This window comes from Myripristis murdjan, chromosome 6 (genome assembly GCF_902150065.1).
Source record: "Myripristis murdjan chromosome 6, fMyrMur1.1, whole genome shotgun sequence".
NCBI lineage: Eukaryota > Metazoa > Chordata > Actinopteri > Holocentriformes > Holocentridae > Myripristis > Myripristis murdjan.
This window is the reverse complement of record NC_043985.1, coordinates 31,547,901-31,567,575: the sequence shown is the minus strand read 5'-3', so window position 1 is coordinate 31,567,575 and position 19,675 is coordinate 31,547,901. Positions and strand designations below refer to the sequence as shown.

Here is a 19,675-nt window from a genome sequence, read left to right as displayed (position 1 = left end):
GTGACACATTCTCCACAATGTCAACACAAACTGAACATTATAAATTTTGTTAAAAAGTAGAAGTTATGGCAGAGCTGCATTACCTTGTGCAGGTGGAGGTGATAAAGTGATTAAGTATACACATACACAAATAGAAAAAGACAAAGCACATTATATATATATACCCATGTGTCCACAACAATAAAGTGACATTAAATGCAACAGTTCTATTTGCAGCGATGCTCTTTTCCCTTTCTTCCCTGTCTTTTTTCTGGTGCATGTGGAATTCAGCCCAAAAAAAAGCCAAAGAGGAGAAAAATCCAGGCTTTTTTCCAGCGTCTGTGGCGATGCCGTGCTGTGCTGACACGGCAGAGGAGGGCTCCGAGTCCACTGGGAGCCAATTAAACAAATAAAATGATCAGGAAATTGCATACGCCCCAGTGAATCCCATCCCCAGTGCTCAGAGAGTATAAATGACTTGTGAGTGAGTGCAGCTATATGTGATATCAGCTCATGTTTTTCATCAGGCAGCGACGATTAAATTCAAGTCCTGAGAGTGTGTTAAATTACAACAACAACAATAAAAAGAGCATTATTTTAGGGTTAGACAGACATTAACTATGTGGATAATGCAGCTTGTAGGAGTTGAATTACCACCAGCAGCATGACTAATTGATGCAATTGATGTTATTGCTGCAAGAATAAAAAAAAAAAAACAACAACAACAGTAAATACTCTCGTGCCATTATGGATAGGATGCATTTTTTACAGCCATGACACACGTTTATATCCAAATAAAAACATCTTCTTTCACAGGAGTCTGACACAGCTCCACAGGCTCATTAAAATTATACATTTATTCAATATTTTTCCATTCAAGTAACACCTGTAGCTCGGATATAGGCTACAACAGTAATGAAGACAGGAGAAGGCCAGATATGACTCAGCATTTTTACAAGCTTCACTTCCTGTGAAATCAGCAGGTCAGAGGGGATATAAATGGCATTAATTACTCCCTAAAATCAGATTTTTAAAGTTTTCATTACAGGAAAGGCAGATAAACCAAACCATTCATATTTTGAGGCTGAAATTGGAGAATTAAATGACAGGTATCACTATGAAACACAAAACTTTTAATATGTTTTACATCATATTTCCCCTGAACTCACACTGCAGTCCTGAATGATTTTCAATGTAAGATGTTTTGCATGCCAATGAAGTCCTTCTTAATTGAACTGAATTGACTGAATGCAAACCTCAAATCAGTGTGAATTTTCAAGAACAAATGCAGGTCATTTATTTTTGATGATTACTATAGAAAACACTGTTCGGTACCTCCAAATGTCTTGGATGCACACAACTTCTGTTTTTTTTTTTTTTTTTTTTTTTTTTTTTTTAGGGTCCAAAAAATGAAGGACTCCTGTAGTGATATGCTGGAATATATTCATGACATAGAAACTGAATGGGAATTCCTTGTTCAATTAAATTCCTCATTCAGTTTCTGAGATTTATCCCTTCATCCATCCTTCACAGCAGGTAATTCAAACAGTATATCTTAACATCTACAAACATCTACAAACAGCTATTTATTAATTTTTTATCCTCGTTTATAGAGTATATATTGCTGCTGCTATTTATTTATCATCTGTTTATACTGTAAATTTGGACATTGCCCACATCTATGCACATTGTATACATCGATGCACACTGGTTTTATTGGCTTTTTATCATCTATTTATCATCTGGGCGCTATTTATTTATTTATCATCTGTTTATACTGTAAATACATTGTATACATCGATGCACACTGGTTTTATTGGTTTTTTGCACATTGTTTTTTTGCACATTGGTACTTAGATCCTTAGATCTCGAGGGTCATCTTTATTCTTTATTTTTGATTTACTTAATCTTGTACTCTGTGGATACTGCTGGAAACTGTGAATTTCCTTCGGGATGAATAAAGTATCTAACTAACTACTAACTAACTTTATTGTCTGCGCGTTTTTGCTGGCACCTGCTGGTCAAGCCGCGCTGCAGCACATTTCCGTCAGGCGCTCGCTGGGCCAGCACGCGTGACGTTTGGCCAGACGAAGGACCCACGAACGGCGGCCCGTCGTCATCATCGTTTGAGTTCCGGTGTAACCTGAAAGTTACTTTGGAAACCGGGACGTTAATCCGTCATAAATCTGCATAATCGTGTCTCTTTCACCGGTAAATACTTTTAAATTCACATCTACACACCGCCGCGGCTCTAACGGGCGCTTTATGCGTGTACAGTTTGCAGCGCATTGAACAGTTTTAGGGCAGAAAGCGTCCGGATCCGTGCGGGCAGAAGTGGCGCGGTGTATGAATGGGAGCCGGCGTTAGCTAACACGCTAACACACACACACAAAGGCTAAGCTCTTCTGCACAGTTTCCTCAAGAAACACGATAAAAGTAACTCTCACTGTCTCCTTATCTTGCGCCAGGAGAGTTAATCGAGCTAACTCCTTCAGGACGGGTGCGCTGAGTTCACAGTTTGTGTAGTTAGCAGCATGTAAACAGTAGCTAGCAGGGCATTAGCATTAGCATGTAAACAGTCAGTTACTTTGCACCGTTTAGCCGCTCAGTTTAACTTTAACTGTGTGTGTGTGTTGCTCTCGTGTTTACAGTCTTAGTTTGAGTGGGAAGTTATTACATAAGTTACTGAGCTGCAGTGGTTTTGAGGTGTTGGCTAACCTCCATTATCCTGCCTAGCTGCACTTCAGATTACAGATTATTTATGTGAGTTTTTAGCTCCTAGTTCTTGTATTGCAGAATCTTTTCCATGCAAAACATCAAATGTGATGCATTGTTATCATGTAAACTAGCTAACAGGATGTGGAGCAGATAGAGCTACAATATTAAAGTACTCCTAAGAGTGTCATTAATTTAACACTGATGTAAGGCAGGGACGATATGTTTATCTCCTAATTCACTTCTGTCCAATTCAATATGTATTGCAATTCCTATGCACTGCGATTCAGTGTTATGATTTATTGAGATTTTTGCAAGGCAAGTTTATTTGTATAGCACATTTCAGCGGCAAGGCAATTCAAAGTGCTTTACATAGAGAAACAATATAAAAGCAACACAAGAAAACATACATTAAAAACAATTAATAAAAAGAAGCTTAAAGGAGAATAAGATAGATAAAATATTTAAAAAAAAAAAATTAATAAAAAGAAGCTAAAAGGAGAATAAGATAGAACAGGAAGTTAAAAGTTACAGTGCATTATAAAGTATTAAACCTTAATGTGGTTTAATGGAAGGCAGCGGCAAACAGAAAAGTCTTCAGCTGTGATTTAAAAGAACTGAGAGTCGCAGCAGATCTACAGTTTTCTGGGAGTTTGTTCCAGATATGTGGAGCATAAAAACTAAACGCTGCTTCTCCATGTTTAGTTTTGACTCTGGGGACAGAAAGCAGACCTGTCCCAGACGACCTAAGAGGTCTGGATGGTTCATAATTTAGCAGTAGATCAGAGATGTATTTTGGCCCTAAACCATTTAGTGCTTTATAAACCAACAGCAATATCTTGAAGTCAATTCTTTGACACACAGGAAGCCAGTGTAAAGATCTGAGAACTGGAGTGATATGATCCACTTTCTTGGTCTTAGTGAGGACTCGAGCAGCAGCATTCTGAATCAGCTGCAGCTGTTTGATGGATTTTTTAGGGAGACCTGTGAAGACAGCATTACAGTAGTCAAGTCTACTGAAGATAAATGCATGGACAAGTTTTTTCCAAATCCTGCTGAGACATAAGTCCTTTAATTCTTGATATATTCTTAAGGTGATAGTAGGCTGACTTTGTAACTGTCTTAATGTGGCTGTTTTGCTGTTTGAAGCATCCTCCAGATTGTGTTTGTAAAGTTTCATGAGGCTGTGATTATCTTAAAGGTCACAATAGGTTTATACGGTGACTTTGGAATGGCCGCTATGGGGGCCAACATCATCACACATGAATCAAATGTGGCTCATTGGATCCACAAGAGTCTCAGCTTTCCAGTCAAAGCCAACTGATGCAGCTCCAAGACTGTTTAGTCTGCCCCAGTCTGCACAAATACACCATTTTACAGCAGGCCAAACTGATACCAGTAGCTTTACTTTAATTTGATTCAGTAATTAAAAATGTTTCATGCTTCAAGTTGTTTTCATACATTTTACCAGTAACACTTTTTGTAAAATTTCATAGTGTAGCTGTAAATGGAGTGTTTTTTTCAGCATAGTGTAGAACTTTTATCGAAGTAAATTTATCTAAGAGTTGGGTCCCTTTTCGGCTGTGGTAAATAATGTTACATGACTGCTGCCGGCTTAATTTCTCTGTTTTTCTTCGTGTGTGTCTCCAGTTTTGAGCTGGGCTAAGGGCTCTGCTATCGGCGCCTGAAGGACCTGGTGGGAACCATCGACAGGCAGCTATGTTTCTCTACAACATTACCCTTCAGCGTGCCACGGGCATCACGCACGCCATCCATGGAAACTTCTCAGGTGAAGTTTCAGCACATCGTCATCTGTCCTTCTCACTTCTTAACAGTTTTTTAAATCTTGCTGGATTTCCTCTTTTCTTTCTATTCAGTGAGGCTGTCTGTCTGTTCACCCGTGGTTATATTTGCATTCATTGTTTTGTGTAGTTCAGCTTCATTTATGAATGTAGCTCTGACTACCTAGAGCAAAATGTTAATACAGCATGGAGCAAATTAAAATGCAAATGAGTCACACAAAGCACAAGACTCAAAGTGGCTTGTATGAGAGGCATAACAAGCTTATCTAAATTACCGAGCTTCACCTGCCTGGCACGACCAAACTCAGACCCTCAGGGATCGAGGAAAAGGGCCAGGAAAGGCTCAGATGTAAACTTCAACAGGAAAAAAAAATCAAATAGATCCTGGGTGGGCCAAGTCCCAGAGGGATCTCCTACCAGGACACCTGAGAGAGCAGTGGGTGCTGAGAAGAAACGATAAAACTGACAGTAACATGGAGAATAAGAGATTAGAAACCAGATGAGACAACAGAGAAACGTGATGCAGCACACAGATGAGACTGTAGCCGGCGCAGCAGAGTCACGCTGCTGTTTGAGAGAGAGCAGAGACATACAGACATGGCTAGGCATGACCGACGTGCTCAGAGCTTGTGAATTAGTGATGAATTAGTGGAAATTAATGTCACATTGAGTTTGAAATTCAAGTTCCAGTTTATTTAGAGCCATTAATCACAGTTAGTCTAATAGGGATCTACAGGTCTGCAGTTACTGACCTAAACTGACCTAAACCCTGATCTTTCACAACGTTAATGTTCTGCAGACCTTTTAGTTGTGAGAGAACAGTGATGGCAGTGTAAAAAATGGCAGATAAAAAATATGGTTAATATATTGTTATTGAGGTAAATGTTTCAAATTATCATATTCGACGCGGCTCAGCTCTACTCATAGCAGACATATTCAGCCTTGCACACTAGAGAGAGGTTTTGATTACCAGTTGATATTTATTTTGTTGATGATTAAGCAAACAGAGACAAAGCAGACAACAACATGAATATTAGTGTTAAACAAATGTTAATTTAAGTCCAGCAGTTTTGTGTCTCTTGCTGATGATAAAATTATTGCATTTTATCAGATGTATATCGACCATCAGCTGCCCTGCGCTCTAAATATCAGCATCAGGCACTGGGAAAAAAACATATTAGTCGCCTCCTAATGCACACACACAGAAATCACACAGGTTAAGAGAAAAGATGCAGCAGTGATAGCCACAGCTGCTCTGTCGTGCTGTCTAAACTCTGTGGTGGGTGACAGTGAAAATGTCTCTCAGAAGATCAAGTTTTCAGTCAGTGTACTTGTCTGTCTCTCTTTCAGTTTTTTGCTTCCGTCTGTCTGTTCTGTTTATTTCCATTTGTATGTTGGTGTGTTCATTAGATAACCAGGTTTGTGCAAATGAAGTGATGAGTTTGTCATGTCTCTTCTCTGACTGTAAACCACTGAGGAGAACTAAAACACCTCTGATCTCAGCACCAAAGTGCACACACACACACACACACACACCGCTACCTGAGAGAGAAGCAACATCATGAGCTGAACAAGATGTTTGTGTTTCCCGACAGGAACCAAGATGCAGGAAATTGTTGTTTCCCGGGGAAAGATCTTGGAGTTGCTGCGCCCGGATGCCAACACGGGGAAGGTTCACACTCTGCTCACCATGGAGGTGTTTGGCATCATCCGGTCCCTGATGGCCTTCAGGCTCACTGGAGGAACAAAAGGTGTGTGTTTAGAGTTTGCGTTTGTGAACAAAAGTCTTTTTATCATGCATCTGTGTTTTTCACTAAACATGATCAACAAAAACACGTATAAAGCTGTTTATCGTCTGCATGGAATGGCTCAGCTCAGCTCTGTTGCCTTTTTTGGCTTTCCATTTGGCAAAAGCTGTGGATGGTACCAGGTACTTTTTTTCTGGTATCACCTCTATCAAGGTTCCAAGTGACAGCACTCCAACATGTTTATATTATCTGTGGATTTATAAATCAGCACAACAGTATCTACACTATATTACCAAAAGTATTCGCTCACCCATTCAAATGATCAGAATCAGGTGTCCTAATCACTTGGCCTGGCCACAGGTGTATAAAATCAAGCACTCAGGCATGCAGACTGTGAAACAAGACATTTGTGAAAGAATGGGCCGCTCTCAGGAGCTCAGTGAATTCCAGCGTGGAACTGTCATAGGATGCCACCTGTGCAACAAATCCAGTCGTGAAATTTCCTCGCTCCTAAATATTCCACAGTCAACTGTCAGCTCTATTATAACAAAATGGAAGCGTTTGGGAACAACAGCAACTCAGCCACGAAGTGGTAGGCCACGTAAAGTGACGGAGAGGGGTCAGCGGATGCTGAAGCGCATAGTGCAAAGAGGTCGCTGACTTTCTGCACAGTCAATTGCTACAGAGCTACAAACTTCATGTGACCTTCAGATTAGCCCAAGTACAGTACGCAGAGAGCTTCATGGAATGGGTTTCCATGGCCGAGCAGCTGCAGCCAAGCCACACATCACCAAGTGCAATGCAAAGCGTCGGATGCAATGGTGTAAAGCACGCCGCCACTGGCCTCTAGAGCAGTGGAGACGCGTTCTCTGGAGTGATGAATCACGCTTTTCCATCTGGCAATCTGATGGACGAGTCTGGGTTTGGAGGTTGCCAGGAGAACGGTACATTTCAGACTGCATTGTGCCGACTGTGAAATTTGGTGGAGGAGGAATTATGGTGTGGGGTTGTTTTTCAGGAGCTGGGCTTGGCCCCTTAGTTCCAGTGAAAGGAACTTTGAATGCTTCAGGATACCAAAACATTTTGGACAATTCCATGCTCCCAACCTTGTGGGAACAGTTTGGAGCGGGCCCCTTCCTCTTCCAACATGACTGTGCACCAGTGCACAAAGCAAGGTCCATAAAGACATGGATGACAGAGTCTGGTGTGGATGAACTTGACTGGCCTGCACAGAGTCCTGACCTGAACCCGATAGAACACCTTTGGGATGAATTAGAGCGGAGACTGAGAGCCAGGCCTTCTCGACCAACATCAGTGTGTGACCTCACCAATGCGCTTTTGGAAGAATGGTCAAAAATTCCTATAAACACTCTCCTCAACCTTGTGGACAGTCTTCCCAGAAGAGTTGAAGCTGTAATAGCTGCAAAAGGTGGACCGACATCATATTGAACTCTATGGGTTAGGAATGGGATGGCACTTCAGTTCATAGTATGAGTAAAGGCAGGTGAGCGAATACTTTTGGTAATATAGTGTATCTGTTTGTCTCCATTCAGTTCTGTGAAGCTTTATCGGCATGATACACATTGCTAAAGCAGCACATCACTAAAAAACAATGAAGTAAAAAAGAAAAGGATAAAATAATATACCTAGAATAATTAATTGACATTTGACTTAAGATGTTCAGGTAGAGAAATAGCAAGAAAATGCTTAGTCTGCCCCACTAGTATGTTTATGTTGCTGATAGCTTATCATTTGTGTGTGTGTGTGTGTGTGTGTGTGTGTGTGTGTGTGTGTGTGTGTGTGTGTGTGTGTGTGTGTGTGTGTGTTTAGACTACATTGTGGTGGGCAGCGACAGCGGGCGAATCGTCATCCTGGAGTACCAGCCCTCGAAGAACATGTTCGAGAAGATCCACCAGGAGACATTTGGGAAGAGCGGCTGCCGGCGCATCGTCCCGGGACAGTTCCTGGCTGTCGACCCAAAAGGCAGAGCCGTCATGATCGGTACGAAGTCATGCCAAGGAGTCAGGATGACTGCCAGAATACGATCTGTTTACACTCTGTAGTATTTATTTGAGCCATATTTCAGCGTGATGGGCCACTGGAGTAGACAGGGCTCTAATAACTTGTTGATGCGCATCATAAATATAAACAACAATAAACACACTGAGACTGAGTGGGGGAAAATATGACAGTAGTCGGAGAGGCACAGAAAAAACATTCATCACACTCAAGATGGTAATTTACAAGCGCTTGGGTCTCTAATGAAATACTGCCAGCCAGTATACTTGGTTAATCTGAAATCACAAATGGTTGTATATCACATTTTTACGTCCAGGCTTCAGCTCTGAAACGGTTACTGTTGCCTAGAGTACAAAAAGCAGGCCTCTCACAAGACAGCCATCAAATCATTTAGACGACCCGTTTCCTCCTTCAGATCTTATGTACATCATCAAACATCTTTTTTTGACTGCCTCCCTTTGTGTAGGAGCCATAGAGAAACAGAAGTTGGTGTATATTCTGAACAGAGACGCAGCTGCCAGACTGACCATCTCCTCCCCCCTGGAGGCCCATAAAGCCAACACACTGGTCTACCATGTAGTCGGAGTGGACGTAGGCTTTGAAAACCCCATGTTCGCCTGCCTCGAAATGGACTACGAGGTAAGCGTCATTAAAGTGTATGCACTCAGAAATCTGCTGTGGCTCGGTAGGCGATGAGGCTTTGTTGCACATGTGGAGCTGCTGTGGAAAGGATGACTGTTTCCATGTCTCTTCTCACTGGAGAAAGAATTAAAATCTATGATCTCAGCATTTGATCTTGACACTGACACATGCCTCGCCAATGCAGAAGCCCCCCCCCCCCCAAAAAAAGCATCAACAGACAGTTTGATAAAACAAATAGTCCATGATCCTGATGCTATAAGATGATTTTTCGCTGTCATGACACCTGAGGGCTTTCCAGTGCCCACAGACTGGACCCTGTGTGTCATGGTGCACAAAGAGTGATCGTCATGGCAGCTTCTGTGTGTGTTTACGTATAAAATGTATGTTGAGCATGTGGGCATGTAAAGCCCTTTGAGGCTGTAAACAGTGATATTGGGCTCTAAATAAACCTGAACTTGAACTTGAAAATTGTTGTTGCCCACTTTGTCATCCAGTTAATTGAAAAAATAACTTCAGATTAATTTGACTCTTCATTGATAGTGGCACCACTAATTCAAACCAGAATCTGGTCTCAAGCCTTCGCCTCTAACTTTAAGGCCACTCATATTGTCTTACAACTAATATCAACGTGTGATGTGGAAATCCTCTGTCAGTCTGATCTGGTAAAAGTTTCGTCTGATTATCCAGCATCGTCAGCTCTGATCCGCTCTGTTGATGTTTACTCTGTGCAGGAAGCTGACAATGACCCTACAGGCGAGGCAGCGGCCAACACGCAGCAGACGCTCACCTTTTACGAGCTGGACCTCGGCCTGAACCACGTGGTCCGCAAGTACAGCGAGGCTTTGGAAGAGCACGGAAACTTCCTCATCACTGGTACGCAAATGCACATGTAGAGGCCACGTGCACACACACAAACTGTCAACAGCCAGGTGTTTAGTTTGTACACTCACATTCTGTACACCCAGTCCTGTTGTCTTGGTCAAATCCATTCTTAGGATAACTACACAGTGTTTGAATGTTTGCGTGTTAGAGCAGCTTGGCAAAAAAAAATCAGTCAGAAAGTGCATTCAGCATTTGGACGTGTGGAAAAGATGTGCAGAGGGCTTGGTCTTGGTCGAGCAAAGTAGGATTTTCTAATCATGTAGAGCCACATTCATCCAGGTTTTTCATTGCAGCCAAATGCTGCATCAGCTGATTTCACTTATTAGTGCACCCTCGACCGTACATTAGTGAAATCAGCTGCTGTAGTGAATTGGCTGGAATTATAACCCACGTTCACATCACTGGCACATGGTTGGAAACCACTTCAGCAAGGCAATATCATTAGAGGAGTGATGGAGTCATGAGGGAGTGACAAGATGTACCAGTTTGTTCAAAATTTGCAAAGACACATGAGCGATTAGATGCAGGTTAAGGGAATCTAGGGAGTGGGAAAGGCCTACAAAGGCCAGAAGGAAACTGCAGAACATTTCCGGTCATCTTTTCGTGTATCACACATGTATCACGTTACTGATAATCAGTTACCGATAATCAAAGCCGAGTATAAATCAGACCAATGCTCATCCTGTTACTGCTTTACAAATGTGTCAGCAGCTGTTAGCTCTCTATGCCCAGCATGTCTTCATTGTAATGGGTGCCCCAAAAATGATCATAATGTGAATAATGTGTTATGGGTCACAGTTGTGAAACATAGTTGAAAGTTGAAACATCAAGTTTGTCCAAGCACTGAAAAAGATTCCTTGGTGTTTCACAGGACCTGAACTAAATTTGGGTCTCTAGTAAAATCTTCAGACTCAATTAATCAAGTGTTGCGTCATAAATTGAAATGGAGACAGAAATTGCATTTACAGCCATGAGAATCCATGTTTGAAAGTTGACTAACTGCTGGAGATTTATTAATAAAACCTGGTTTAAGTGATTAAACTGTTTGGAAAGATGCTTGAAAATCAGACAGTTCTCAAATGGGTAATTTTGGATTTGCTCGTTTAATAATATTCTGCACACTTGGCCATAATGATAGCCTATATGCTAGTGATCTTATATAAGTATAACTTAATAGTTTCAACTTTTTGGTCTTTTGCTCTTCCTCCTAAGAGGGAAATTGAAGTTAGTTTGTCATTATAGTGTTTTTTTTTTTAGAAATGAAGTAGAACCTCTGTCACACCAGTGTAAAAAAAAAAAAATAGAAAAAAAAAGAACAAAAACATTTAGATGATGAGAAAGGCTGCCTTGACATGACTTGGCAGTGCACTTCATCCTGCTGAAAGCATACGGGTCTGGGTGTGTGTCTCTGACTTTGGTAACACTGACACACACACACGTACATACACAAACACACATTTCTCTTGTCTGTGTTTAGTTCCTGGTGGCTCTGACGGGCCCAGCGGGGTTCTGATCTGCTCTGAAAATTACATCACCTACAAGAACTTTGGAGACCAGCCTGACATTCGCTGTCCGATCCCCCGGCGCAGGGTGAGGCTCACACACACTAAACATGCAGTAGTAAAACTAATCATACAAACGTGTCCACATCTTGGAGTGCTTGGTGTGTTTGTCTTTGAAATTGATATGATGTAATTCTAAAATTTGATTTTGCAAACTAATTAGATTAATTCTTGAATATCAGACACACACAGGGACACAAATTATGCTCAGAGGGAAAATGCAAAATATATTTAACCTTTGAAAACAGTAAACATTTCCCACAGCCCCCCTCTGCTGCTTTGTCTAGTTTCTATACTTCATTTTTTTCTTATATCAGGATCTATCCTATGATTTAATAATAATAGTAAATAATGTGATATGATTTAAGACTGTCTTTTAAATGCAACTTCTCAAGCATTTGTGCATGTTTGTCTGTTTTCTCATAATTCTGTCTGTCTTTCCACTTTCATTTCACCCTCCTTTACTTTTCCTGTCTGTTCCTTCATCTTCCTCATCCTGCAGAATGACCTGGATGACCCGGAGCGTGGCATGATCTTTGTCTGCTCAGCCACACACAAGACCAAGTCCATGTTCTTCTTCTTGGCCCAGACCGAGCAGGGAGACATATTTAAGGTTACCCTGGAAACAGACGAAGAGATGGTGAGGAAACACGACGGGAGTAATGTGAACAGCAAAATGTTACCTGAGGACACAATATTATGGCCAGCAATGAGGGGAAAAAATCACATTAGCAAAAACGTAGATCTGTAATAAAATATTACAGATAAAACAAATTAAAAATCACCGCGTTTGGGAGAGCAGGGCATCTGATGCACAGCCAAGCATTGGAGAAAAATAAATTAAGACACAAAAAGATGAAGCCTGCAGCACCTGGAGATTGAAGATGCGCTGTCCTGGTGATGTTGCGTTGTTTATGTGATTTATTACTTGTTCAAGACATAGTTAACAGTTTTATACCTCTGTTCAGCTCTCAGTTGATGACAATTTTTGTTATTGACTGGCTTGGAGGGACGAAGCGTTCCCTGTTCCCATGTTGGTTTCAATTAGATACGGTCGCAAACTGCTTTTAGCTTAACTTAAGAACTTAATGGAATCATTCTTTTATGACAAAAATGTCCGTTAAAGAAAAGGTACAGGCTAAAAATATACCATGGCATGATGTTCTTGACCAGTCTGTGTTGTTTCCTAGGTAACAGAGATCAGGATGAAGTACTTTGACACTATCCCCGTGGCAACAGCCATGTGTGTCCTGAAGACTGGCTTCCTGTTTGTGGCGTCGGAGTTTGGAAACCAGTAAGTCTTTATCCGTTTTTATTCCTCTTTTCTCAAGTTATTTTGTGTAACTCGACTGAAGAAATGAAACTGTTCTCCCTTTTTTATTATTAAAGCTAGAAATTAATCAGAATTAATCATTGTTTTTCATTGGAATACTTCATTATATAATCATCTTTAACCAGGTAGTCCAGCCAGGTGTTTCTCAGACTCACTTTAGGCTTCTGTTTTCATCCCTCACCTTTTGTTCTCTCTCCCTCCAAGTTACCTGTACCAGATTGCCCACTTGGGCGACGATGACGACGAGCCTGAGTTCTCGTCTGCGATGCCATTGGAGGAAGGAGACACCTTCTTCTTCCAGCCCCGCCCCCTGAAGAACCTGGTGCTGGTGGACGAGCAGGAGAACCTGTCACCCATCATGTCCTGTCAGGTATATGAGAGTGCGAGTGTGTGTGTGTGTGTGTGTGTGTGTGTGTGTGTGTGTGTACATTTCATCTGTATATTATGTTTTTTGTTTTCTCTGCATGGTTTCAGATGCGAGTTACAGTTTGGGCGAGGTGCAGTTAGCTTAGCCTGGCTATGGTGACATTTTTACACAGAGGTAAATGGTCTGGGTAATTAACTGAAGAAATTAAGCTCCATATGGTGCATTCATGGCACTATTGTTGCCTGGGAACAAATGCTGCCAGCATCGCAAAGCACATACAGATAGCTGATACACTCCTTCCATCATTACACTTATGTTTTACATCGTTGTATTTTATATTTTGATGACTGTTTCATTGAAAATTAAGAACCTTTTATTTGTCAGGTATATAATTCAAAACAGTAGGAAATAGGCCTTGGTCATTCTGTGTGAACTATTTATTCATGTAACTTACAGATAATGTGCAATATCGTGATATGTATGGTTACTGGGATAAGAAATGGCCCATGTCAGTATATGATATTTAGGTCATATCACACAGCCCCAGCCTCCGGATGCAATTAGATACTAATTAATACAGAGAAATGTGACTGTAGCTTGTTGTTTTGTGATAGTGGTTGTACTCTCTGGTTCAGTTATAATGAACTGGTGGTTTTCCCCAGCTGGGAGCCAGGTGACACGCAGCTCTAAATAAACTGTATCAAATACACACAGCACCAGCTGCTGTTGTTGTTTTTGTTTGTTGGTGCCCATTTCTGTTGGCTGTCTTTGGTCTGCAGATCAAAGAGCAGATGATTTGACCGTTTTCGCCTTCTCCCTTCGCTTCAGTCCATGTTATCAGGGCTGCAACGAATGATTGTTTTCATTATTGACAGTTTTTTGATTTTATCATTCAGTCTGCAAAGTGTTAAAAGTCATGACAGATGCTCCTGTAATGCTTGTTTCTGTTGGTTCTTTATTGCCTCTTCCTGTTGTGTTTGACAGATAGCTGATCTGGCCAATGAGGACACTCCTCAGCTGTATGTGTCCTGTGGAAGAGGACCCAAGTCTACTCTGAGGGTCCTTCGACACGGACTGGAGGTACATTCACACATACACACAAACACACTTTGTAACTTGCATGCATAAGGCTGTGTACTGTTCAGAAATTTTCAATACCACCGATACCTGTAATTCGATAAGGGACCTGAACAATACCAATTTTCGAAAATTTCATTACAAAATCAATTTTATGACTCTGACACCCAGAGACAGTATGCCTCATCAGCATTAGACAGCTAATCCTCAGGATTATTAGATCTTGGCACAAGCATGCTGCATTATTGGCTCTTAGACGCTGATGAGATTTACTTCTCAGGTATTGAAATTTTTGGTACCAAATTTCAGAACCATAGCAGTTTGGTTCCCAGCCTTATACATGCATACACAGCGAGTGTGTCTCATACATATGCATCCTCTCTCTCACACATACACACATTTACACTGCTGGCTGTTGAAGGTGATGAGTGTTTTCATGTCTCTTCTCTGACTAAAAGCTGAAGAGTTCATTGTCTGTTCTGATCTCAGCAGCGTGCATTAAAAACATTTAGATGTTGGCCTGAAGCACCGGCGTCCTGCAGGTTTGCCGACAGGTAATAAACCACACCTCTGTCTCTCCTTCCCCACCTCTCCTCCAGGTTTCAGAGATGGCTGTGTCCGAGCTGCCCGGTAACCCGAACGCTGTGTGGACCGTACGCAGACATGTGGAAGGTAACAGCGCAGCAGTTTGACACCAAAACACTTTCCCCCCCAACCTCTCCTGAAGCATTTTACTGTGTCAGCTTCCTGGTCGAAAACAAATGCCACCAGACAGAAAAAAGGTATAAAAGATGAACAAGTCTGTGGACCAGTTCATCTCGTTTAGGCAAGGCAACTATTTTTATAGCACCTTTCAAACACAAGGACGTCCTTTACATAAAATGTATGAAAACAAGACTTAAATGACACATAAGTCAAGAAAATGAGAACACAAATAAAATAAGATATAAAAACAAGATTTAAAAGACACAGTTAAATTAAAGTAACAATAAAAGAATGAAATAAATTAGATCATATATTGATTAATAAAAGCCACCGTTACAGTGCATCATTTAATATCAGGCAGTAGCCAGCAGTAAAGTTTTAAGCTTGGATTTAAAAGAGAGGAGGGTTTGGAGCAGACCTCAGATCTGCTGGAAGCTGCTTCCAGACATGTGGTTGGATTGAAACCTGTGCGAGACCACCTGAGGCGTCTGGATGGTTCATAACATAGCAGCAGATCAGAAATGTACTTTGGCCCTAAACCATTCAGCACTTTATAAACCTGCAGCAGGATTTAAAAATAAATCTTCTGAGACGCGGGGAGCCAGTGCAGCGATCTGAGAGCTGGAGCGATGTGCATTTCAATACCATGAATCTGTTATGCCTCCCCAATATGCCAAATATCTCAATAACAATACAATAAGTGTACCAACAGAGAAAATTGAGCATTCCTCAAAAAACAGCATAATAATACCAAATGGATGTAGATACTGCAGTTACCTCAAAGTATTTTGTTGATCAGAACAGACCAATCACTGTCTTAGGCTGTATTAAAATAAATTAAAAAAACATTGAAATCAAACATTCTGCTGCAACCTCTGCTTCGACACGATGCCGCAACAATATTATAACTGTAACAACAGTGAAAATTAAGCATTAAAAGAAAACAGCATAATACCAACTAGGGATGTCCCGATCACGTTTTTTTGCCTCCGAGTCATTTGATTTTGAGTATCTGCCGATACCGAGTCCCGATCCAATACTTCTATAAAACCAGGAAATGATATGTTATTAATGATTGCCAAGAAACAACCGCGGTTCCAGATAGGTCAATATGGAAATGAAATGCACTCTTTGAGACAAATGAAGAAGCTAGTATAACAATTTAAGTGTTTAACAAACTGCATTTTGATAAAAGGCAGTTAATTGGCAAACGCAGATATTGATTAACCGATTTATTTGGACATTAGATTAACATTTTATAATTTAATTATTTTTAATTATTTTCTCAAATGTCTCCACACACAAACATAAATGGCAAGATCTAAGATACTGACAAAATATGAACAAACACAAACAGTAGCAGGAAATAAAATAAAGTACAGAAATTAATACAAAAACCAAGCGGTTGGAAACTAGTATACAGCTGATAGCTTACTGCGCGGGGGGGCTGGGTGCTTGTGTGTGAAAAGCGAAGCGAACAGCAAGTGGAACGAAGGAGAGATGGGAAGGCAGCCAGCGCACGGCATAGCAGCATAAAAACGAACACAATAATTACACAAATCCGTCTCTGATTAACGTTAGGGGGTTTAGTCACTTGGGGGAGTTTGGAAAGTCGCTAAGTTGTCATTGTATCAGCAAGTGGAACGAGGGAGAGATGGGCGGCCAGCGCACGGCATATCGGCACAAAAACAAACACAACAAACGTTACATAAATAAGTTTCTGACTAACGTTAGGTTATAAAGTCACTTGGGGATATTTTGGAAAGTCGCTATGTTGTCATTGTATCACTGGTATTTGCGAGCGCTTGTGTTTTTCGCGCTAGGCGATTCATACATTCCCCCTCCGCCTAGCCTACAGCGGATATGTCGCGGCTGAAAGGCATCCTCTCAGCGTGCACGCAGAAACTATTCGCTGCAGTGATTGGTTAATTCCGTTGTCAGTATTTCATGACGTATGGCCCAGTGCCCGCCTAACTCCCCCCGGACAATCCAAGCTAGCATCAACAACAGATTCCTAAAGGAGCCGCAGATTGAATATGTCGATGTGCGTTTTTTCCCCTTTCCGCGTTCATTTGATCTAGGCGGTCGGTGAAAACGTCTAGGCGGTGCGCCTAAGAAATTATAAGGCAGGGAAAACCCTGACAATAAATATACATATGTATATATATTATTTATCCGATACCTGATCGGGACATAACGTCCGAGTCCCGATCGAGTCTTCAGTCATGTGATCGGCCCCGATTTCCGATCACATGATCGGATCGGGACAACCCTAATACCAACTGCATGTAGAAAATGCAGTTACTTCACAAAATGTTTTTTAGGAGAACAACACTAACCCTAAATTTGATATTGTCCATATTGTTTCCTCTTGAGATATTAATGTCTTGCTTGTTCATATCTAGATAACAATATGATAATGATATATTGTTTAGGTGGGATGAAATATAATCCAGCTCTTTGCCCGTACGCCGTTTCTGTTTGCGTCATTGTTGGTCTGTTGCCTCCAAACGGGAGAGGAGGTGTTGACCAGTTCACGATGCCAGGTGCTGCTGCTCTACTTTCTAGCTAACAGCAGTTCAGTGGAGAAAAAAGTAGCCCTTCTGAAGGCTTTAGATCATCCAAACTCTCTTGGTATGTTTTCCCTAAATAGGACCAGAAGTTTTTCACTGTGAAGGAAGTGGCCTTTTTCCTCATTTTCTGCTTGAGCACTTTTGGCAGAGAGAAAACGTCCCCTCTTGGAAGGGGAGAAGTCGGGATGCAAGTGGCGCTGGTGTTTCATGTGTGAAGTGAAGAGAGTGTGTGTGTGTGTGTGTGTGTGTGTGTGTGTGTGTGTGTGTGTGTGTGTCTTTAAGTTGAATATCAGTTTTGTGTGACAGCCTACTTCCCAGAAGTCATGTGGTTTTATATTTGTGACGTGGCTCTGTTCCACCACAGCTGGTAGAGACCTGCTCTTGGACCTCTGTGTGTGTGTCTGTGTGTGTGTGTTTGCGTGCACATGTGTGTGTGTGTGTGTGTGTGTGTGTGTGTTTGCGTGCACGTGTGTGTGTATGCGTGTGTGTGTGCACGAGAGTGAGGGAGAGAGGATTAGTGAAAAGGGGGCGAGAGACGAGCACAGAGAAAGAGGGCTGGCTCCAGGAAGAAATGTATAATATGTTGTGTGTAGGTTCTTTTAAAATGTTATAAATTGAATTATCTACATTTAAGGGTTTAAAATAGTTAAATATGGTTAAAAGCTTTCTTTGAAACTTAGGTACCCTTTACTTCTTTCAACATTCAGGCATTTTTTCAGGGTCTTTGGCCCTGAAAATCATCTAATAATGTCTTCAATTTAATTTGCAGAGGTCTTTGAGCTCCTCGCATGAGTGGCACTTATTGTTCCTTAGGTTTCGTTCTGACTGCTGCTCCTGGCTCAGCTTTTACAAACCGTTTGTTGCCAGTAAAAATCAATGGCCGATTAGAAGGAAAAAATGCTTGGCTGCCAAAGACATTTGCTTAGCTCCACTGTCTAGAAAAGGAGAGATTTGATCACACAGGCTTTTCTGCACAGTGATGATACTTTATCTGTGTGTGCCTTTCTTCAAAAATGCATTTTGTATTCTGCATCAGTTTGAGTCCAGCTTTGAAACTGTGGAACTAAGCATGAAGTTTATGTATTAATTGTGAATATTTTGTTCTCCAGTTCTCGGGTTTTGTGTATTTTATGGAAATAACCTGATTAAATGTATATTCAGCAGTTTAATTCAGTACCAATAACAGTATCAAACAAGCAAACATTATTTGTAAGGCATTTTTCATACAGAGCCACTGTGTTGAATTTCAAACTGTGCCTTACAAATAAATTAATTGAAACCTTACTAGAAGTTTTTTTTGTGTGAGCACTGCAGATTCAAGTTCATGCTTTTCAAAACCAATCCATAGTGACAATAAAGTCTTAACACACACTCTGTTTATCTCTCCCTCTCTGTCCACTCTGATGAATTTGATGACTGCATCACCTCCAGCTTCAGCTCAACATGAAAGACATCAGCACTGATTTCTCATTTCTTTGTGTGTCCTTCGTTCATTAGATGAGTTTGATGCCTACATCATCGTGTCATTCGTCAACGCCACCCTGGTCTTGTCCATCGGTGAGACTGTAGAGGAAGTGACGGACTCCGGTTTCCTGGGAACAACACCCACTCTGTCCTGCTCGCTGCTCGGAGACGACGCCCTGGTGCAGGTTAGAGACATAAACCTTCATCGCCTCCTGCAGTCATGCATGCAAAAATGTAATGACAGTCTCTTAGTCGTAGCCTCCAGTGTTTCTGATTTACATGCTCTGGTCCAGGGCTGGGACATAGGCTTATCTCCTGATTTGATACTGTCACAATACTCAGGTGCCGATTCAGTATGTATTGCGATTCTACAAGTATTGCAATTTGATATGATTTATAGCAATTTTTGTTTTTTGTTTTTTTAAACTATCCTGTCTTCGAGGTCACAATCGGTCATTTTATACAGTGACGTCAAGTTTCAGGAAATGCTCTGACTCCAGTGAAATGGCTGCTGTGGGGGGTGAACATCATCACACATGAATCAAATGTGGCTCATTGAATCCACAAGAGTCTCAGCTTTCCAGTCAAAGCCGATTGATGCAACTCCAAGACTGTTGAGGCCCCAGTCTGCACAAACACACCATTTTACAACAGGCCACAAGAACACATGTGGACTGCAGGGTTTGTGGCCCAAACTGCATGGGATTAGCAGAAGGTGGGCATGTCTGCAAAGGGGAGAGCCGTGGCTGCCCAGAGAACCCATTTTCATTCAGAGAGCTGGAGGTCAGAGGTCAAGGGACCCCGCTG

At 41.4% G+C, this 19,675-nt stretch overlaps 1 protein-coding gene across 2 annotated transcripts in view; it reads left to right on the top strand.

Moving 5' to 3' along the window:
* The first annotated feature begins 2,037 nt into the window (after positions 1-2,037).
* The window catches only part of sf3b3 (splicing factor 3b, subunit 3), a 43,612-nt gene continuing 25,974 nt past the window's right edge, over positions 2,038-19,675 (top strand). Inside the window, exons 1-13 of one of the 2 annotated variants that reach the window (XM_030053558.1) lie at positions 2,038-2,190; positions 4,345-4,483; positions 6,092-6,247; positions 8,075-8,245; positions 8,730-8,902; positions 9,637-9,778; positions 11,265-11,377; positions 11,852-11,989; positions 12,540-12,643; positions 12,887-13,052; positions 14,034-14,129; positions 14,726-14,798; positions 18,902-19,053. In XM_030053558.1, coding sequence (XP_029909418.1) covers positions 4,414-4,483; positions 6,092-6,247; positions 8,075-8,245; positions 8,730-8,902; positions 9,637-9,778; positions 11,265-11,377; positions 11,852-11,989; positions 12,540-12,643; positions 12,887-13,052; positions 14,034-14,129; positions 14,726-14,798; positions 18,902-19,053 — 1,554 coding nt within the window. In that variant the 5' untranslated portion in view covers positions 2,038-2,190; positions 4,345-4,413. Of the gene's footprint in view, positions 2,191-2,305; positions 2,324-4,344; positions 4,484-6,091; positions 6,248-8,074; positions 8,246-8,729; positions 8,903-9,636; positions 9,779-11,264; positions 11,378-11,851; positions 11,990-12,539; positions 12,644-12,886; positions 13,053-14,033; positions 14,130-14,725; positions 14,799-18,901; positions 19,054-19,675 lie in introns of those variants that run through there. The other variant, XM_030053559.1, reaches the window with a different exon arrangement.